Below are 22766 nucleotides of genomic sequence, written 5' to 3' on the forward strand. Positions count from 1 at the left end.
CTCCGCATCCCCCACCCATCAGGACACTCCCCCATGCCCAGGCCTACTCAACCCTCCCCCACCCCACCCCCGCTGCTTTCCCTACCCCCTAAGGATTCCCCCGACACAGAGGCCCAATCCGAACCCCTGTCCAACCCGCAGACCCAACCCACTGCCCAAACATGTGGACATGAGCTGAACCTCACCTCCGAACCTACCCACCCCTAACCTCACCACCCCCACCTTGACATCTGATTCCCCATGCCCGACTTCTGAGCCCTTCCCCCCTGACACCCCTGAAGCTTCACATCTGACTCCCGCATCCATGACCTCCAATCCCCCCAGCCCTTGACCTCTGACCCTCCCGCCCCTGACTTCTGACCCCACCAACTCCTAGCCCTTTGCCTGACCTCCAACCCCCCTGACCATCCAAATCTCATCCACTTGCCTTAGACACGTTTAGCTCAGTGGGCTAGACAGCTGGTTTGTGATGCAGAACAAGGCCAGAGTGTGGGTTCTATTCCTGTACCAGCTTACCCGAACAGGCGCCGGAATGTGGCGACTAGGGGCTTTTCACAGTAACTTTATACTTGTGACAATAAAAGGTTATTATTATTATTAGACACTCACCTTCTCCCTGGCCTGTCAATTTCACTAGGCCCTTTAAACGTACCTGCTTTATGACAGACAGTGCATTAAAAACAGGGGGCGGGGTCTCCTTGAATCCGCCGGAGCTGGGCTAAACTAGGGCCTGCAGGGATTTTTTTGAAGCAGGCCCCAAGTAGCTCCGGCCATCGGAGTTTCAGCACAGCTTTCAACACCAGGTAAGTGCATATTAACGTCTTCTAATTCCTGCAGGCCATCGTTATCCGATGCGAGCCAGAGGTTATGGCCCAATATTTCAGGTCGAGATGAACTTTCATCAGTACCAGCTCTACAGTAATAGCTTTTTCCAGCTCGGGTGTCTTGCTGGCTCTCCAGCCGATGGCGCCGACACCGGTTGCCTCCATAACATTCCCCCCTCAATGTCCTGAAGTTCCCACATGGAGCAGGATTTACAAGCCATAGGTCTTAGATGCCCATTATTGATTTAAAGAAATCACCATTCCCTCCTTTAGAATCTGCAAGTACCTCATCCAAATTATTAGTTTTAAATACTGCCTCGAGACCCACTCTGTACAAATGCTTTTATTATTATTTCACTAACTGTGAGACTTTCCCTGCTCAATATTTTTAGTGTTTTATTTTGTCCCCTTACGCACATGCGCAAGTTGCTTTGCTACTCTGTTCCCAAGCTCCTTCAGAAACATGGGGTGAAATTCTCCCGAAACGGCGCGATGTCCGCCGACTGGCGCCCAAAACGGCGCCAATCAGATGGGCATCGCACCGCCCCAAAGGTGCGGAATGCTCCGCATCTTTGGGGGCCGAGCCCCAACATTGAGGGGCTAGGCCGGCGCCGGAGGAATTTCCGCCCCACCAGCTGGCGGAAACGGCCTTTGTTGCCCCGCCAGCTGGTGCGGAAATGACATCCCTGGGCGGCGCATGCGCGGGAGCGTCAGCGGCCTCTGACAGTTTCCCACACATGCGCAGTGGAGGGAGTCTCTTCCGCCTCCGCCATGGTGGAGACCGTGGCGGAGGCGGAAGGGAAAGAGTGCCCCCACGGCACAGGCTCGCCCGCGGATCGGCGGGCCACGATCGCGGGCCAGGCCACCGCGGGGGCACTCCCCGGGGACAGATCGCCCCGTGCTCCCCCCAGGACCCCGGAGCCCGCCCACCCCGCCTTGTCCCGCCGTTCAAAAGGTGGTTTAATCCACGCTGGCGGGACAGGCAATTTATCGGCGGGACTTCGGCCCATCCGGGCCGGAGAATCGAGCGGGGGGGCCTGCCAACCGGCACAGCCCGATTCCCGCCCCCGCCGAATATCCGGTGCCGGAGACTTCGGCAACCGGCGGGGGCGGGATTCACGCCAGCCCCCGGCGATTCTCCGACCCGGCGGGGGGTCGGAGAATGACGCCCATGTTCTTTACCCCCGAGGCTCAGCAAGCAACCAGACTGTATAGGCCCAGAGAGCTGGAGAATGCTGCTGCCTTTCTGTTGGATAAATTCTAACTCACAACACGAGGATATGTTAATATCAACAACTTGAGAAAGTTGTTAAAGCTGGCAAAGTTGCAACTAATGGGAACATAGATGTAAAATAACGTCAAAAGATCATATGCGACACAGCCTGAAAAAATATCGCTCTTGTATTTGGTCCCCCTGTGCAAGCTTGCTCTGTAGAGGAGGGGGAGCCTGGGGCTACAGCTGTTGCGTGAACAGCACCACAGTTGGTGGAGCCTCGTGGCAGGCACTACCGGCAAAGGGTATTCCAACATTGGACATTCCGCATGCAGATGTTGGAGCTTCAGTGTTGGAGAACATTGCACCTGTCCTGGACGATGGTGGACCGCATTTGCCACATCTGGACATACCTTCAGGCTGCACAGGTTTGGCAGTGCTCCCCTTCTCGGTGTGCAGGGCTGGAGGTGTGTCACTCACAGGGAGGGAGTTGTCCAATGGATTGGACACCCGAAGTGTCTCATGGGTGAAAGGCCCCAGGCTGCGTCATGGTCTCCCTCATGGGGTTGAGGGCGGTGAGGCTTCTGGATCCGACTCCAGCTGCCCCGCTATCCTATGAAGGAGACCAGGGCCCCCAGGCACCCGAATGGAAGAGGGGCAGCAAGGAGAGCAGCCCGGGGCTTCCCACCCAGGAGACCTTGAAATAGAGGACAAGCTGGAGGAAGATCCAGAAGCCCCGCCCTCCACTGGTGTTGACACGTATGGATTCCCACCAGTACCTGCATCATGCATTGAAGCTCTGCACCATGGGGTTCATGGCCTCAGCCGTGGAGGTTGCCATAGAACAAACTGAGCTGAGCCATAGAACAAACATCCATGGAGTGCAGGTCCTGCACCAAGGTCTCCACTGCGGATGCGACCCTTGCAGTGTTAGCCTCCTTGTGTAGGAGGTGCAGCACCACCTCTTCAGAGAGAAGGCAATGGGACTCCTGCAATCCCTTCCTGATGCTGAAAGTACAACCTTTACTCGTGTGAAGCTTGAGGAATGACTGCGTGTCTTAAGGGCTCTCACTTTTGTCTGCTGCCCCACTTTGCTCTCTGCGCAGGCACGGTCCGGCGTCTCTCTGGCCAACCCAAGGGCTCTTCCCTTGAAGGCTGTGAGATATTCTAGGTCGCGCATGACTCCAGTTGACTGTGCCGCTCACACCTGTTGTACTTGAATTTATCCTGCAGTGAGACAGCTGGAGAGAGTGCTGATGGGGAGAGTACAGCTGGGGAGAGTGTAGCTGGGAGAGTGCAGCAAGGGGAGAGTGCAGCTGGGGAGAGTGCAGCTGGGGAGAGTGTAGCTGGGAGAGTGCAGCTGGGGAGAGTGCCGCTGGGGAGAGTGCAGCTGGGGAGAGTGTCGCTGGGGAGAGTGCAGCTGGGGAGAGTGTCGCTGGGGAGAGTGCAGCTGGGGAGACTGCCGCTGGGGAGAGTGCAGCTGGGGAGAGTGCCGCTGGGGAGAGTGCCGCTGGGGAGAGTGCAGCTGGGTGTGGGTAGGTGGGAGAGTGTAGCTGGGTGTGGGTAGGTGGGGAGAGTGTAGCTGGGAGAGTGTAGGTAGGGAGAGTGCAGCTGGGTGTGGGTAGGTGGGGAGAGTGTAGCTGGGAGAGTGTAGGTAGGGAGAGTGCAGCTGGGGAGAGTGCAGCTGGGGAGAGTGCAGCTGGAGGGGAGTGCCGCTGGGGAGAGTGCAGCTGGGGAGAGTGTAGCTGGGGAGAGTGCCGCTGGGGAGAGTGTAGCTGGGGAGAGTGTAGGTGGGGAGTGTGTAGCTGGGAGAGTGTAGGCGGGGAGAGTGCAGCTGGGGAGAGTGTAGGTGGGGAGAGTGTAGGTGGGGAGAGTGCCGCTGGGGAGAGTGTAGCTGGGGACAGTGTAGCTGTGGAGAGTGTAGGTGGGGAGAGTGTAGCTGGGGAGAGTGTAGCTGGGGAGAGTGTAGCTGGGGAGAGTGTAGCTGGGAGAGTGTAGGTGGGGAGAGTGTAGCTGGGGAGAGTGTAGCTGGGGAGAGTGTAGGTGGGGAGAGTGTAGCTGGGGAGAGTGTGGCTGGGAGAGTGTAGGTGGGGAGAGTGTAGCTGGGAGAGTGTAGGTGGGGAGAGTGTAGGTGGGGAGAGTGTAGGTGGGGAGAGTGTAGCTGGGGAGAGTGTAGCTGGGAGAGTGTAGGTGGGGAGAGTGTAGCTGGGGAGAGTGTAGCTGGGAGAGTGTAGGTGGGGAGAGTGCAGCTAGGGAGAGTGCTGCTGGGGAGAGTGTTGCTGGGAGAGTGTAGGTGGGGAGAGTGTAGCTGGGGAGAGTGCCGCTGGGGAGAGTGTAGGTGGGGTGAGTGCAGCTGGGGAGAGTGCCGCTGGGATAGAGTGTAGGTAGGTAGAGTGCTGCTGGGGAGAGTGTAGCTGGGAGAGTGTAGGTGGGGAGAGTCCAGCTGGGGAGAGTGTAGGTGGGGAGAGTGTAGGTGGGGAGAGTGTAGGTGGGGAGAGTGTAGGTGGGGAGAGTGTAGGTGGGGAGAGTGTAGGTGGGGAGAGTTTAGGTGGGGAGAGTGCAGCTGGGAGAGTGTAGCTGGGAGAGTGTAGGTAGGGAGAGTGTAGGTAGGGAGAGTGTAGCTGGGAGAGTGTAGGTGGGGAGAGTGTAGGTGGGGAGAGTGTAGCTGGGAGAGTGTAGGTGGGGAGAGTGTAGGTGGGGAGAGTGTAGCGGGGGAGAGTATCAGTTCAGATGGTCATGAGGTGTGGTATTTGAGTGGGAGCTGGGGTGTACGAAGCAAGGCACAACATGTTAGGAAGGATGTGAAAGTATGAAGTGGGTATGTACAATGGTTCCTGGATTGAGTGAGGATGTGTGAGAAGCTGAGACCAAATTTGATGGACGTGTTTAAAATTATGAAGGGTTTAGACAGATTAAATAATGGGAACTTCTTCCATTTGTGGAAGGGTTAAATGTCACAGATTTAAGATGTTTGGCAAAACAACCCTGAGATTTATTGAATTTGGAATACACTGCTTGAAAGTGTCGTGGATATGGAATCAACAGTTGCCTTCAAAAGGGAATTGGAATAATACTTGAAAGAGAGAAAATTGCAGTGTTATAGGGGAGGATTTGGGGAGTGGAACTAAGCTGATTCCTCTTGGAGAGAGCAAGTGCATGCGCAACGAGCCCCATGGCCTCTTTTTTGTGTTGTTTTATTCTAACCACCGCATTTCTAACATGGGAAATGTGAGCATTTGGGCAAGGCACTGGCAGACTACCTGGCAGTAACTAACTGATGCTCGATCAATAACTCCAGAAGCGAGATTGGATGGCAATTGAAGGCTTTATTGGACCAGATGTTCCCCCCCCCCCCCCCCCCCCCCCCCCGCAGCGCAGGTACAGAATGCAGCTGCTAGGGAGACACAGACTCTTATACTCCGCCTTACTGGGCGGAACCAGCAGGCAGGCTTCACCAATTATACTGCTGTCTCAGGTACCTCCCACACCAATAGTCTTACAGCCTCAACCTAGGTACCGTAATACCTCTAATACAGACTACCACACTAACCTGTGCCTCATCATGACCTAACAAGATGAAGGGAGGAACTGTAAAATAAGACAAAGAAACGCCTACCACTTAAATCTTCCCTTGGCAAGTCCTCGCTGGAAATGAAAAGAGAGCAAATCTCTTCTACCAGCTGTGGGTAAGAGTGAGCGCTCCATGTCTGCAGTGTGGCCAAGTCAAGGCTTGGGATTTCTTCAGGCATAAAAAGACCACCATCCCGGGCATAGCCAGAGAAAAGGACCTCCTCGAAGCTCACGTCGGTCACTTCACCCCGCGTACTGGTGTATTTCATTTCGCTCCACCTGTGTGACAAGAGTTAAAAAGGAAAAAGTGAGAACAGAAAAAGAAACCGGCTTGTGCAGACAGAGGGCACTTTGCATTACTTAGAAAACTTCACCTGGTGAAATGCATGTTGCAGCAGAGATATGGGTAGGATTTAAGCAGATAGAAAGTGGATAGAAACGAGATCTGCTGGGACCTCTGTTGCTTGTTGTACATATAAATAATCTGGAGGAAAATGTGGGAGGTCTGATTAGTAAGTTTACAGATGACACAAAGATTGGCGGAGTTGATAGTGCTGAGGATTGTTAGGGGATACGACAGGATATAGATAGATTGGAGACTTGGGCACAGAAATGGGCAGATGGGGTTTAATCCGGAGAAATGTGAGGTGATGCATTTTGGGGGATCAAATCTAGGTATGAATTATACTGTAAATGGCAGAACCCTTAGGTTCATTAACATACAGAGAGATCTGGGCATGCAGGTCCACAGTTCCCTAAAAATGGCAACACAGGTGGCCAAGGTGATTAAGAAGGTATATGGAAAGCTTCATCAGCCGAGGCATCGAATACTGGAGTTGGGAAATCATGTTGCAGCTGTATAAAACCTTGGTTAGGCCACATTTGGAGTATTGCGTGCATTGAGGGAGAACTAGGGAATAGGGACAGTGTGGCTCTGAGGCAGAGCAGACGGGGAGGAGTTGCTGAACACAGCGGGTCTGGTGGCCTGAAGTGCATATGTTTTAATGCAAGGAGCATTACGGGTAAGGCAGATGAACTTAGAGCTTGGATTACTACTTGGAACTATGATGTTGTTGCCATTTCAGAGACCTGGTTGAGGGAAGGGCAGGATTGGCAGCTAAACGTTCCAGGATTTAGATGTTTCAGGCGGGATAGAGGGGGATGTAAAAGGGGAGGCGGAGTTGCGCTACTTGTTCGGGAGAATATCACAGCTATACTGCGAGAGGACACCTCAGAGGGCAGTGAGGCTATATGGGTAGAGATCAGGAATAAGAAGGGTGCAGTCACAATGTTGGGGGTCTACTACAGGCCTCCCAACAGCCAGCGGGAGATAGAGGAGCAGATAGGTAGACAGATTTTGGAAAAGAGTAAAAACAACAGGGTTGTGGTGATGGGAGACTTCAACTTCCCCAATATTGACTGGGACTCACTTAGTGCCAGGGGCTTAGACGGGGCGGAGTTTGTAAGGAGCATCCAGGAGGGCTTCTTAAAACAATATGTAAACAGTCCAACTAGGGAAGGGGCGGTACTGGACCTGGTATTGGGGAATGAGCCCGGCCAGGTGGTAGATGTTTCAGTAGGGGAGCATTTCGGTAACAGTGACCACAATTCAGTAAGTTTTAAAGTACTGGTGGACAAGGATAAGAGTGGTCCGAGGATGAATGTGCTAAATTGGGGGAAGGCTAATTATAACAATATTAGGCGGGAACTGAAGAACATAGATTGGGGGCGGATGTTTGAGGGCAAATCAACATCTGACATGTGGGAGGCTTTCAAGTGTCAGTTGAAAGGAATACAGGACAGGCATGTTCCTGTGAGGAAGAAAGATAAATACGGCAATTTTCGGGAACCTTGGATGACGAGTGATATTGTAGGCCTCGTCAAAAAGGAAAAGGAGGCATTTGTCAGGGCTAAAAGGCTGGGAACAGACGAAGCCTGTGTGGCATATAAGGAAAGTAGGAAGGAACTTAAGCAAGGAGTCAGGAGGGCTAGAAGGGGTCATGAAAAGTCATTGGCAAATAGGGTTAAGGAAAATCCCAAGGCTTTTTACACGTACATAAAAAGCAAGAGGGTAGCCAGGGAAAGGGTTGGCCCCTCTGAAGGATAGGCAAGGGAATCTATGTGTGGAGCCAGAGGAAATGGGCAAGGTGCTAAATGAATACTTTGCATCAGTATTCACCAAAGAGAAGGAATTGGTAGATGTTGAGTCTGGAGAAGGGGGTGTAGATAGCCTGGGACACATTGTGATCCAAAAAGACGAGGTGTTGGGTGTCTTAAAAAATATTAAGGTAGATAAGTCCCCAGGGCCTGATGGGATCTACCCCAGAATACTGAAGGAGGCTGGAGAGGAAATTGCTGAGGCCTTGACAGAAATCTTTGGATCCTCGCTGTCTTCAGGGGATGTCCCGGAGGACTGGAGAATAGCCAATGTTGTTCCTCTGTTTAAGAAGGGTAGCAAGGATAATCCCGGGAACTACAGGCCGGTGAGCCTTATTTCAGTGGTAGGGAAATTACTGGAGAGAATTCTTCGAGACAGGATCTACTCCCATTTGGAAGCAAATGGACGTATTAGTGAGAGGCAGCACGGTTTTGTGAAGGGGAGGTCGTGTCTCACTAACTTGATAGAGTTTTTCGAGGAGGTCACTAAGATGATTGATGCAGGTAGGGCAGTAGATGTTGTCTATATGGACTTCAGTAAGGCCTTTGACAAGGTCCCTCATGGTAGACTAGTACAAAAGGTGAAGTCACACGGGATCAGGGGTGAGCTGGCAAGCTGGATACAGAACTGGCTAGGCCATAGAAGGCAGAGGGTAGCAATGGAGGGATGCTTTTCTAATTGGAGGGCTGTGACCAGTGGTGTTCCACAGGGATCAGTGTTGGGACCTTTGCTGTTTGTAGTATATATAAATGATTTGGAGGAAAATGTAACTGGTCTGATTAGTAAGTTTGCAGACGACACAAAGGTTGGTGGAATTGCGGATAGCGATGAGGACTGTCTGAGGATACAGCAGGATTTAGATTGTCTGGAGACTTGGGCGGAGAGATGGCAGATGGAGTTTAATCCGGACAAATGTGAGGTAATGCATTTTGGAAGGGCGAATGCAGGTAGGGAATATACAGTGAATGGTAGAACCCTCAAGAGTATTGAAAGTCAAAGAGATCTAGGAGTACAGGTCCACAGGTCATTGAAAGGGGCAACACAGGTGGAGAAGGTAGTCAAGAAGGCATACGGCATGCTTGCCTTCATTGGCCGGGGCATTGAGTATAAGAATTGGCAAGTCATGTTGCAGCTGTATAGAACCTTAGTTAGGCCACACTTGGAGTATAGTGTTCAATTCTGGTCGCCACACTACCAGAAGGATGTGGAGGCTTTAGAGAGGGTGCAGAAGAGATTTACCAGAATGTTGCCTGGTATGGAGGGCATAAGCTATGAGGAGCGATTGAATAAACTCGGTTTGTTCTCACTGGAACGAAGGAGGTTGAGGGGCGACCTGATAGAGGTATACAAAATTATGAGGGGCATAGACAGAGTGGATAGTCAGAGGCTTTTCCCCAGGGTAGAGGGGTCAATTACTAGGGGGCATAGGTTTAAGGTGAGGGGGCAAGGTTTAGAGTAGATGTACGAGGCAAGTTTTTTACGCAGAGGGTAGTGGGTGCCTGGAACTCACTACCGGAGGAGGTAGTGGAAGCAGGGACGATAGGGACATTTAAGGGGCATCTTGACAAATATATGAATAGGATGGGAATAGAAGGATACGGACCCAGGAAGTGTAGAAGATTGTAGTTTAGTCGGGCAGTATGGTCGGCACGGGCTTGGAGGGCCGAAGGGCCTGTTCCTGTGCTGTACATTTCTTTGTTCTTTGTTTGTTCTTTGTTCTGGTCACCACATTAATAAAGGACGTTGAAACTTTGAAGAGACTGCAACGAAGGTTCACCAGGATGTTGCCTGGTCTCGAGGGTGTTGGGTATGAGGAGAGGTTGAATAAACTAGGATTGTTTTCACAGGAAAGGCAGAGGCTGAGGGGAGACCTGATAGAGAGCTACAAAATTATGAGTGGCATAGACAGGGTGGATAGTCAAAGGCTTTTTCCAAGGGTGGAAGTGTCAATTACAAGGGGGCACAGGTTCAAGGTGAAAGGAGGAAAAGTTTAAGGGAGATGTGTGGGGTAGGTTTTTCATGCAGAGAGTGGTGGGTGTCTGGAATGCGCTGCCAGAGGATGTGATAGAAGCAGGCACATTAGCAGCATTTAAGAGGCATCTGGATTGATACATGAATAGGGAGGAAACAGAGGGATATGGACCAAGTAAGGGCTGAAGGTGTGGTAGTCACAACTGTTTGTATATATGACGTATATGAGAAGTAATACGGAAAGGCTCCCAGGTCTGTGTGGAGTGCAAACCGCACTTCTACCGGCCAGACCGAGCATACCTGGTGAAGGCCTCCCGTCCCTTTGAATGCCTCAGCATGGATTTCAAAGGGCCCCTCCCCTCCACCGACCGAAACACGTACTTCCTTAACGTGGTCCAGATTCCCCTTCGCCATTCCATGCCCCGATATGACGTCTGCCACAGTCATCAATTGCATCTTCACTCTGTTTGGTTTCCCCGCTTACGTCCACAGCGACCGGGGATCCTCCTTTATGAGTAATGAGCTGCGTCAATTCCTGCTCAGCAAGGGCATTGCCTCGAGCAGGACGACCAGCTACAACCCCCGGGGAAACGGGCAGGTGGAGAGGGAGAACACTGCTGGCCCTACGGTCTAAAAATCTCCCAGTCACCCGCTGGCAGGAGGTCCTCCCCGACACACTCCACTCCATCCGATCGCTACTTTGCACTGTGACCAATTCGACCCCCCATGAACGTCTCCTTGCCTTCCCTAGGAAGTCCACCTCCGGTGTTTCGCTCCCAACGTGGCTGGCAGCTCCAGGACCCATTCTCCTCCGCAAGCACGTGCGGCTCCACAAGGCGAACCCGTTGGCCGAGAGGTTACAGCTGCTACATGCGAACCCGCGGTATGCCTACATGGCGTACCCCGACGGCCGCCAAGACACAGTCTCCCTCAGGGACCTGGCACCAGCTGGGTCCCCCCCCACCTAACTGCCCCGACGCTACCCTTCCTCCGCCCAGCACACCTCACCACAGCCCCCGCTCCAGGACGATCCGCCCCCCCATTGGTTCCACCCCGGGATGAAGATGAGGACTGCACGCTCCCGGAGTCACCGGCGACCAAGCCGGCGCCTGCATCGCCCCCGGGACTGCGATGCTCACAACGGAGGATCAAGGCACCCGACCAGCTAAATTTGTGAACTTTTCCCCAAACGGTACACTTTAAAAATGCTCACATACATGTAAATAGTTTTTCCACCACCCCCGCTGGACTCTTTTTTAACAGGGGGTGAATGTGGTAGTCACCACTGTTTGTAAATATGACGGTCAGGCTCCTGTACTACAGGTATGGGGGTAGATCCCTGCCTGCTGGCTCCGCCCAGTAGGCGGAGTATAAATGTGTGTGCTCACCGAGCTGCAGCCATTTCAGCAGCGGCTGTAGGAGGTAACACATCTCTGCTTAATGAAGTCTCGATTACTCTCTATTCTCGTCTCATCGTAATTGATAGTGCATCAGAAGGTTTTTATTTGGTTAGGGCATCATGATCGGCACAGGCTTGGAGGGCAGAAGGGCCTGTTCCTGTGCTGTACCTTTTTTTGTTCTTTTTTATTTTGGTCCCCTTATCTGAGGAAGGATGTTGTAGCTCTGGAGGGAGTGCAGAGTCGGTTTACTCGGTGAGTTGGATGATCAGCCGTGATCACAATGAATGGCGGAGCAGGCGTGAAGAGCAAAGCAGTCAGCACGCTGGCACTGCTGCCTCACAGTGCCAGGGACCTGGGTTCAATTCTGGCCTTGTGGTAGACAGCTTCCTTGGGAAACCTTTCGAGGATGTTTTCCATCAGCTGCTGGAAAATTGCACAAGGTGACGACACCCCAAATGGAAGCCGGGAGTATTCGTGGATGTTGATGATGACATATTTTTATGACGCCGCGTCAAACTCCAACTGGAGCTACAAATGGCACCGGTCCAAGCAGGTGGCCCTGTCTACTGTCAGCTTATAATCGGCACACAGGCGGAGGGACATGCCCGGCTTCAGCACCGAGAACTGAGAACTGGACCAGCCGTATGATGCCCAAGTTCTCTAGTAGTCGGCTCAATTTTTCACCCATTTTCGTAAAGGCGGCTTATGAGACCGGCCAGGCCCTGAAGTATTTGGGCTGAGGCTCTGGGTCAACATAAATTTTTGCTTTGGCCACCTTTATTTTTCCTTGGTCCTCCTGGAAAACCTCTGGATCCTTTACGAGGACTTCATACAGACCACCAGTACCAATCCGGAAAATCCATTGCCAGTCTAGATGGAGTTTTGTAACCAAACACGGAGGCTGGACCCAGGTTCTTGCACCATTACTAGTGGTAGCCTAATCAACTGTTGTCCATAAGTATCCGGGGTCATCATGCTACCGACGATGGTCAATGGTTACCCTGCTTAGTTGCTAGCCGGGCCTGTGTATCCCTAAAGCCCAGGTGCAGGGTTCCCAAGCGGCGCTTATAGAAAGTTTGTTGTCCGATTTTATAGGCATCAGCCCCCGTGTTGCTTTCCATGTCTAAGGGGTGACCATTGATTTGAAGCCGTATTGTAATTAGAGCTCTTCTGGGGGCCATGATTGTTACGGCACACTGGGCTAGTGCGTAGTTAATTCTAGCCCATGTGCCCTGGAGTCATGACACAAGTGAATTAATCAATAATTATTATAAAAATACCCAGTATTTGGCCTTTGGCTGCCCAATAATTACATTCACTAAGTTTGTAAGTTTATACATGATTATTGTTTATTTATAATAAGGTCTATCATGGAACATACAGTAATTCAACTAGTTGACAACAAGCTAATACCTACTACCCACTTTAACTGTTCCACCCTCTACCCACACACACAAGACAGACAAACTCAGAGGGGTGGAAAGGAGTAAAAAAAAACAGGATGAAGGTCAAAAGATAAGTCTTTGCTTCAGATGGTGGTTCTTTAGCACACTTTCGTCACAACAAGCTTGCTGGTTAAAGTCTCTAATTTACAGCTGGTAATGGTCTTCTTTGTAGAGTCATTCATTCAGGATCCCTATAGTTTAGAAAAATGCAGTATTCACAAGCAGCAGGCCTTTCTGGAGAGGTACTTTATTTCTCATCAAACTGGGCCTTCAGCTCGAGGTTCACACTCAGGCCTCTATCTTTCTGGAGAGACACTTTATTTCACATCAAACCCTTGCTTTCAGCTCATAGTTTGACTTACGCCTCTGCAGTCTCAAGTGAACAGCAGCCAGACTTGCTGGAGAGAGAGTCAGCCCTCGCAGTTGCCTTTTGGAGAGAGTTAGTTAGATCTCTTCATCAGGCTGCCAGAATCAAAGCTGGAACCAAACTGGAACCTCGGGACTCTGAAAAAACATATCAGTGGGATCAGATCCATTCACCATCTGTTACTGGGCACAGCACAGCCCTCTGGGCCAATTCACTGGCCACCAGCCAAATCAATCAAACCGATCCCTCACTGATACCTGCCAGTCTGTAAGCACAATGTTAAAACAGCACAGCCTCCTGGATCCTTTTGTTTCAATTCAAGGTACAGGCTTCTGACAGGCTGTTACTCTTAAAGTGGCAGGTCCAATAATAATCCACGGATCAAAAGTGTAACGGCAAAATAAAAGAAAGGGTAAATAAGGGAATAAACAGGGAACAAACAGGAAGGACCCTTACATAGGTTGGACTGAATTAAATCTTCTTCCTCAGGTGGGACAATGTGCAAAGCCCCAGCTTGGGGAACTTGTGTCACCCAGCTAGGGCAAAGTGTTCACTGTTGATTCAGGTAGCCTCGACTGCCATGGCTCCTGCGACCGCGAGGGCAGCACTGTTGTGTGACTCCTCTTCGTCCTCTGGACAGACCGTGGCGACCCTTGACCATCGAGTCTGCCCGTGACTGGGTTACGTGGGCAGTATCCTCGGGGGCCGGCCAATGCGGTGCACACCATAATTCCTGGATCCTTGGAGCTCCTGGACTCCTTTCCCGTATTCTCACAGGAGGGTGATAGTTCTCTGACCTTTTCAGGTCCCAGGCCGGAGCCACTAACAGCTTACTTTGAGCCACCATATTGTTAATGCCACAAAGCTAATGATCTCTTGACATCTCAGGGAGGGATGTCCCGAAGTCACAATGTTCGGCTAACTTGCGAAAGTGCGTCAGAAATTCCGTAACCAATTTCCCCGTGGTCTATCGGGCCGTATTGAACAGCGCCTCTGCCTAATTACTGACATCTTAGGGTCATAACGATTCGCAACAAATTCCACAAGCGCTCAATACGTCTTCTAGTCCAGGGCCGGCAGGTAGGTGAGGCTATTGATTACACTAACTGTCGGGGCCCCGCAGGCTACCAGGAGTATTACCTTCTGTCGGTCATCCTCAACAGTACCGTTTGCCTGGAAGAAATACCGCACCCATTCTGTATACTGGGCCCAGTTTTCCACACCTGTGTCAAACGCCTGTAGTTTACAAAAGCAGCATTTTCAAACAACCATTGACTTCGCTCCCATGCTGGGGTATTCCGATGTGGTCAGGATGTGGTTCACAGCCGCTGATTTCTCCCTCGGCAGTATAAAAGCTCAGGAAGCCCAAGAAGGTGAGTTAAACAGTGCTTAATAAACCAACGCAAGGTAAAGGGCCCAACGCGGCTCACAGTTAAAAGATCCCAACCGGTACTACGGATCACGCTGGTCCCAGCAGGGGCCGGCTTTTACGAGGCAGATATTTACGAGCCCCAGCTGGGCAGGCCTCCACCCATTTGCGGGGGACATCGTATTCCACAAGTCCTCCGAGGAGATCATTTGAGGTATCTCCGTGGGTCTGGTGAAGTTTATCACATGGACACAAGGAGGCAAGGTCTTCAAATACATAGAAAGAAAATAGGAGCAGGAGGAGGCCGTTCGGCCCTTCGAGCCTGCTCCGCCATTCATCATGACCATGGCTAGTCATCCAACTCAATAGACTAATCCCGCTTTCCCCTATATCCATAGATCATCTTCGCCCTAAGTGCTATATCTAACTGCTTCGTGAAACCATACAATGTTTTGGATTCATCTACTTCCTGTGGTAATGAATTCCACAGGCTCACCACTCCTTGGGTGAAGACATTTCTGCTCACCTCTGTCCTAAATGGTCTACCCCGTATCCTCAGACTGTGACTCCTGGTTCTGGACACACCCACCATTGGGAACATCCTTCCTGCATCTACCCTGTCCAGTCCTAATAGAATTTTATACATTTCTATGAGATCCCCTCTCATTCTTCTGAACTCCAGCGAATAATCCTAACCGATTCAATCTCTCCACATATGCCAGTCCTGCCGTCCCAGGAATCAGTCTGGTAAACTTTCAGTGCTCTCCCTCTATAGCAAGAACATCTTTCCTCAGATAAGGAGACCAAAAACTGCACACAATGTTCCAGTGTGGTCTCATCAAGGCCGTGTAAAATTGCAGCAAGACATCCCTGCTCATGTACTCGAATCCTCTCACAATGAAGGCCAACACACCATTTGCCTTCTTTACTGCCTGCTGCACCTGCATGCTTACCTTCAGTGACTGTTGTATGAGGACACGCAGGTCTCATTGCAAGCTCCTCTCTCCTAATTTATGGCCATTCAGATAATAGCCTGCCTTCTTGCTTTTGCTACCGAAGTGGATAACCTCGCATTTCTCCAAATTATTCTGTATCAGCCATTCGTCTGCCCACTCACTCAACTTGTCCAAATCACACTGAGGGATCTCTGCATCCTCCTCACAGCTCGCCCTCCCACCCAACTTGGTGTCATCTGGAAATTTGGAGATATGGGGCTGGATTCCCTACCCCGCCATGCCACATTTCAGTTTCACCTCGCCGGCAGGATGCTCCGTTACGCCGGCTGGTCAATGGGATTTCCCATTGTGGGGCAGCCCCATGACGTCGGGAAACCCCCGGGCTGCCAGCAAAACAGAGCATCCCGCCAACGGAGAATCCAGTCCATGACATTTTGTCCTCTCATCTAAGTCATTAATATATATTGTAAATAGCCGGGGTCCTAGCATTGATCACTGCGGTACCTCACTAGTCATTACCTGCCAATTGAAATTTTTTTAATGGAAATCGTTTATTGTCACAAGTAGGCTTCAAATGAAGTTACTGTGAAAAGCCCCTAGTCGCCACATTCCGGCGCCTGTTCAGGGAGGCTGGTACGGGGGAATTGAACCTGCGCTGCTGGCCTTGTGCGGTTTTACAAGCCAGCTCTTTAGCCCACTGTGCTAAGCCAGCCCCTAAACCAACCAACAAAACCAACCAATTTGAAAAAGACCGTTAATTCCGACTCTTTGTTTCCTGTCTGTCAACCAGTTTTCTATCCATCTCAAGACACTACTCCCATTCCCATGCACTTTAATTTTACATGTTAATCTTTTATGTGGGACTTTGTCAAAAGCCTTCTGAAGCCAAGTACACCACGTCCACTGGCTCCCCCTCATCAATTCTGCTAGTTACATCCTCGAAGAATTCCAGTAGATTTGTCAACCATGATTTCCCTTTCGTAATCCCATGCTGACTCTGTCCTATCCTGCCACTGTTCTCCAAGTGCTCGGCTATAAAATCTTTGACAATGGATTCTAGAATTTTCCCACCGCCGACGTCAGCTTCAGTGGTCTATAATTTCCTGTTTTCTCTCTACCTCCCTTTTTAAATAGTGGAGTTACATTAGCCACCCTCCAATCTGCAGGAACTGTTCCAGAGTCCATAGAATCTGGGAAAATGACTACTGATGCATCCACCACAAAGCGGAGATCAGTCAGGGTGGCACGTGGTCCAGATGTTGGCACTGGGACTACGGCGCTGAGGACCTGGGTTTGAATCGTGGCCCTGGGTCACTTTCCGTGTTCACTTTGTGCATTCACCCCCACAACCTAAGGATGTGCAAGTTAGGTGGATTGGCCATGCGAAATTGACCCTTAATTGGAAAAAAATAATTGGGTACTCTAAATTTATTTTAAAAAGGAGATTGTCATGATATTCAAACACACACATCATGATAGACACACCAACAGACAAATCAGAACACACAACACCACAACCAATGACAGAAAGATATAAAAGCACAGACACAACCCCTGGTGGTCAGTAAGAGCGGCAGAGGAGAACCAGGACACAGCTATAGCCGGGGACACTCAGGGAGACAGCACGTGCAGAGTATCCAGAACGAACTGTATTATAAGAGTTATAATAAAATAGAGTTGTACCACATACAACTGTGTTGGCTCATCTGTGCACCAGAGCACCCAACACCACATGGTACAGGAGTGGATCGATACCTGCCGGCATACATCCAGTGTACAGAGACAACCAGCAGTGCCCAGGCATAATGCAAGAGCTCCCGGTTCCGCAGGCGCTCCAGTGCGACGGCGACCTCCACGAAAACTGGCGGCGATTCCGGCAAATGTTCGAGTTGTTCCTGGCGGCAGCTGAACTCCAAGACCTGGATGATAAGGAAAAAATGGAATTTCTCCTCATCGTCGCCGGTGCAAGGGCAAGAGCAATGTTCAGAAGGTTCAGGTTCTTCAGGAGGCAGCAAAGGCACGATTACCAGGCAGTCATGGGCAAATTCGCCAAGTACTGTGAAGAATACGCAATCCAATGGGGACTTAAAGGTAAGACAAGCTGCAGTACTCACCTCGTGGCTGGGATCCCGGAGCCCGAAATCCAGGGCCTGAGAAAAGGCTGGGTCGAGGTCGGCGGCCATCTTGCTAAAGGTATAACGCTAGCACAGTTGCGCGAGAAGTGCGCAGAACCGGAAGTTTCGTTTGCGCATGCGCAATATCGTGCGCATCCGCAGTTAAGAAAATGGCCATCGGTAAAGGAACAGCGATCTGAGCATGCGCAGTCGCTTCCTACGTGCTACATACCGAGCGTCAGGATGTCAGAGGCCCAAGACTGGATCAATTTAAAAAGGAAATGTCCCAAATCCAATTTAAAAGGGAAACGTCCCAAATCAAAAAAACAAAAATCTGTTAAAGCTGTAAAACAACCTTCCCTCACCTGGAATGACAGCGCAGTGCCGCAAATTGACCCAGGAGATGAATTTTACCTCCGAAGAACCCTCCGACAAGCAGTTACCTACGCACAAGCCGATGATTCCGACCTTGAATACTTCGATGACGATTTTTACAGTGTTTCCGGACCTCGCGAGCCCAATGATAGCTCCGTGGTCCTATATGACTATGACTCGGACGAACCTTTCGTGTTGCACATTGGCGGCCCCCATACTGAATCCGACGCAGATGCGGATTCATTTTTCGGATTTGAGGATCTTCAACCCAGCAGATATGACGTTCCAACTTATCAGTACCGGATGATGCTGCAGCCTGACATTACCAGACAGGGAGCGGTGCAAGCACACGGAGAGTGCCCTGCTGCCACACAGAGCGTGGTCCACGTCCCGCTCAACGTTCCCGACTCTATGAAAGAAGACATGCAAGACTCCAGAGTGCAGTCCTCGCATGAACCAGAAGTGACTCCAGTGTCACAAGCTTCCACAGCAAGCTCGTGGACAGCCTCCACGATAGAAGTAACGCAAGACTCCAGAGCGCAGTCCTTGCACGAACAAGAAGTGACTCCAGTGTCACAAGTCTCCACAGAGAGCTCGTGGACAGCCTCCACGATAGAAGCAATGCAAGACTCCAGAGCGCAGTCCTTGCACGAACAAGAAGTGACTCCAGTGTCACAAGCCTCCACAGAGAGCTCGTGGACGGACTCCACGATGGAAGGAACGCAAGACTCCAGAGCGCAGTCCTTGCAGGAACAAGACCATGAGGGTCTAGCAACCTCTCCTGACCAACCAGCGGCAGACGATGCAAGTCTGCCATGCTCCCGTGAACAGCAAGAAGGCTATAACAGCCTACCATGCTCCACTACACAGCAGCATGACCATGACGGTCTCTCATGCTACAATAAAGGGCACAGCGCTGAAGACTGTTCAAGCCCAACTGAAGACAAGCCAAAGGAATCGCCTCGTCCAAGCCCGAAGAAAAAAGGTTTATGCGCTGACCTTCAGGATCATTATAGCCGAACAGAGATTAATAATGCAGCACGGCCACAGAAGGATGCTGAGGATTTGCTAACGAAATTAATTGTATGTTTAACTTGCAAGGAGCAGACTGAGAATTGCCAGTGTTTTAGTACGGATCGAAAAAATGGACAAGACATTGATCCTCAGGTAATGGAAATAACACAACCTGACTCATATCTACAGCAGGGACAAATGTCTCCCTTCAACACAATGCCGCAAAATCCCAACTTCGGAGACCAGCAGTTAGTCAGTAATGACTCTTCAAACCTGGAGGGGAACATTAATTGCATTGAACCTATACACACTCCACTGATTATTGAGCAGAACATTGGAGCAAGAATCCTGAGGACACCGACATCGAGTAGCCAGATAACGAATTTAACACCCACAGCAGTTTCAAGTGAACCAAGTGTGCTTTCCACTAATGATGAAGATGCAGATAAGGTCGAACCGATTATCCATTGTACCACACTAACCCCAGTGCTCAAGCAGTTATGTATGGGGAGTATAATGTGGGCAATTGAGAACAGTAAAAAAGAGACTGTGACCATGCCAGTCCCAGCAAAATCAGACCCAGAGACCATGAAGGCATGTACATCAAACAAAGTTACATATGAGGTACCTGAGAAGAAAAGTGAAACGGAATGTTCTTTGGAAAATGGTACAATGTCGATAGAAACAGTGGATACTATATTCGAGACCATACATATGGGAGAATTTGGGGGTAATAAACAAGGTTCTGCAATGTCTGGGGGAAGATTTAAAGTTCCAAAGAAGAAAAGCCCAAATGAAGGACAATGGCAAGACAATGACAGTCCACCGACATGGTGTGCACCACCAGATGAAAACTCTGACAATTTACCCAACCCTAGTGAACAGCAAGCTGCTAATGACGATCTATCCACGGGATGTGAGACGAGTGACGACAGCATCCCACTTCCCATGCAAAAGGTGCAAGGTGACAGACCTCGCCTAGTGCGTACCAAGGCACTCAACGATCACGGTGGGACCACTGACGACTGCGGTGGCGGCGCACCGCTTCCACCCTCGATGGCTCGAGCCTCTCCACTGGTTGGTGCATTCCTGCATGTTCCGACTCCAGAAGTGCAGCTTCAGGGAATCTCGGCTGCCTCCAGTGAACCTGTTGGGACTCCGGACGGGGGGCATCGACGGAAGGCAGACCGGACTCCAGATGGGGAGCAGCCAAGCGCCGACTCTGATCTTCGCACGCCAGACCTTGCTCCGGACGGGCGGTGTCGCGGCCTCGGTGATGGCACGCTCAGGGTGACGGCAGATGCCACGGCGACAGGGAATGGATCGCGTGGCAGTCCCACTGGGTCGGCAGTGGCAACCAGCACCGGCGGTCCAAGATGGACACACCAACTCGCGCCATCGCCAGACGTTGATGCGAGCAACAATTCTCTATCCAAGGCGACATGCTTCGACGTTTCTCTGCGGAGTCGCCCTTCCGGCACAGCAGGTGGCCGGAACCAGCGTACACGGTCTTGGCCAACTTCCACATCTGGCACAGTCATCGCCTTGCATGATATTAGTGATGGTGCTACTTCAATGGCAACGACCCATCGGCTACAAGATGCCGTCCACCACAAACATAAAAAGAAAACAGACTCCACCTTGTTCCTGGCATGCAGGGCGGATGGATTGGTGCGTAGGCGCAATCAGCGGGCTCTGTGCCGCCTTCCACGCTCGCAACTGCACCGTACGCACACGCCGGATCCTCCACTGGTTCCCAAGGATGACTTCGTGGAGATGCCACGGATCATGCCCCTTCCATCGCCACCAGAACCAAACCACAGCCAGGGCACCACTAACAAAGATGTTGAATGTTATATTTGCAAGAATGAAAAAGACCAAGCACTGCAGGAAGTACAACAAATGGTAAAGTAGAGACTTCGGCAACAGCATCACCTCCAACAGTCCAAGGTGAACCAGTGTGACCCCAAATCTCCACAGCTGAACCGGCTTGAGGACCAGCCCATTCTTGAGGCGGTCACCCATTAGACTGGACTTATAACGCTGTTAATACGTTCAAAAAGTCAAACACTTCTGTATTATAACCTGTTGTTGTTTATTGTTCCAGATATCGTCTGACCGGACCAATGTTCAAGTTTTTTTTTTTCTCTCGCATCCAAGTTTTGTTATGGTACAACCTTGTTAGTGTGACGCACCCGACATCGCCCCATGTAAATAGTTACGTCATAAACACACGCTGTACACAACACAAACGCACACTCTTAGATGCACTCACGACACAATTGTATTTATAACCACGTAGGCACTTGTCTTTGTAAAAAAGGGGGATGTCATGATATTCAAACACACACATCATGATAGACACACCAACAGACAAATCAGAACACACAACACCACAACCAATGACAGAAAGATATAAAAGCACAGACACAACCCCTGGTGGTCAGTAAGAGCGGCAGAGGAGAACCAGGACACAGCTATAGCCGGGGACACTCAGGGAGACAGCACGTGCAGAGTATCCAGAACGAACTGTATTATAAGAGTTATAATAAAATAGAGTTGTACCACATACAACTGTGTTGGCTCATCTGTGCACCAGAGCACCCAACACCACAGAGATCAGTGACAAATTCAGGTTTGGGAACCTGAATTGTAGCTCCAGTATACAGGAGGTTGAGAGTAGTGAGGTCATGAGTAAGGTTTTAAAGTTGCAGGAGTGTACCCGCAGGCAGGAAGGTGGTTTAAAGTGTGTCTTCTTCAATGCCAGGAGCATCCGGAATAAGGTGGGTGAACTTGCGCCATTGGTTGGTACCTAGGACTTCGATGTTGTGGCCATTTCGGAGACATGGATAGAGCAGGGACAGGAATGGTTGTTGCAGGTGCCGGGGTTTAGATATTTCAGTAAGCTCAGGGAAGGTGGTAATAGAGGGGGAGGGGTGGCATTGTTAGTCAAGGACAGTGTTACGGTGGCAGAAAGGACGTTTGATGAGGACTCGTCAATTGAGGTAGTATGGGCTGAGGTTAGAAACAGGAAAGGAGAGGTCACTCTGTTAGGGGTTTCTATAGGCCTCCGAAAAGTTCCAGAAATGTAGAGGAAAGGATTGCAAAGATGATTCTGGATAGGAGCGAATGCAACAGGGTAGTTGTTATGGGGGACTTTAACTTTCCAAATATTGACTGGAAACGCTATAGTTCGAGTACTTTAGATGGGTCTGTTTTTGTCCAACGTGTGCAGGAGGGTTTCCTGACACAGAATGTAGATAGGCCAACGAGAGGCGTGGCCATATTGGATTTGGTACTGGGTAATGAACCAGGACAGGTGTTAGATTTGGAAGTAGGTGAGCACTTTGGTGATAGTGACCATAATTCGATTAAGTTTACTTTAGTGATGGAAAGGGATAGGTATATACCACAGGGCAAGAGCTCTATCTGGGGGAAAGGCAATTATGATGCGATGAGGCAAGACTTAGGATGCAACGGATGGAAAGGAAAACTGCAGGGGATGGGCACAATGGAAATGTGGAGCTTGTTCAAGGAACAGCTACTGCGTGTCCTTGATAAGTATGTGCCTGTCAGGCAGGGAGGAAGTGGTCGAGCAAGGGAACCGTGGTTTACTAAGGCAGTCGAAACACTTGTCAAGAGGAAGAAGGAGGCTTATGTAAAGATGAAACATGAAGGTTCACTAAGGGCTCTCGAGAGTTACAAGTTAGCTAGGAAGGACCTAAAGAGAGAGCTAAGAAGAGCCAGGAGGGGACATGAGAAGTCTTTGGCAGGTAGGATCAAGGATAACCCTAAAGTTTTCTATAGATATGTCAAGAATAAAAGAATGACTAGGTAAGAGTAGGGCCAGTCAAGGACAGTAGTGGGAAGTTGTGCTTGGAGTCCGAGGAGATAGGAGAGGTGCTAAATGAATATTTTTCGTCCGTATTCACACAGGAAAAAGACAATGTTGTCGAGGAGAATACTGCGATTCAGGCTACTAGGCTAGAA

The 22766-nt window shown here is 50.5% G+C and overlaps 1 protein-coding gene across 1 annotated transcript in view; it reads right to left on the bottom strand.

Moving 5' to 3' along the window:
- LOC140409433 (threonine synthase-like 2) overlaps positions 1 to 22766 on the bottom strand; it is a 61004-nt gene that overhangs the window by 34381 nt on the left and 3857 nt on the right. Inside the window, exon 2 of the mRNA XM_072497867.1 lies at positions 5654 to 5886. Within this exon, the coding sequence (XP_072353968.1) occupies positions 5654 to 5876 (223 nt within the window). The 5' untranslated portion in view covers positions 5877 to 5886. The remainder of the gene's footprint in view (positions 1 to 5653; positions 5887 to 22766) is intronic.

Source organism: Scyliorhinus torazame, chromosome 3 (genome assembly GCF_047496885.1).
Source record: "Scyliorhinus torazame isolate Kashiwa2021f chromosome 3, sScyTor2.1, whole genome shotgun sequence".
In the NCBI taxonomy this organism is placed as follows: domain Eukaryota; kingdom Metazoa; phylum Chordata; class Chondrichthyes; order Carcharhiniformes; family Scyliorhinidae; genus Scyliorhinus; species Scyliorhinus torazame.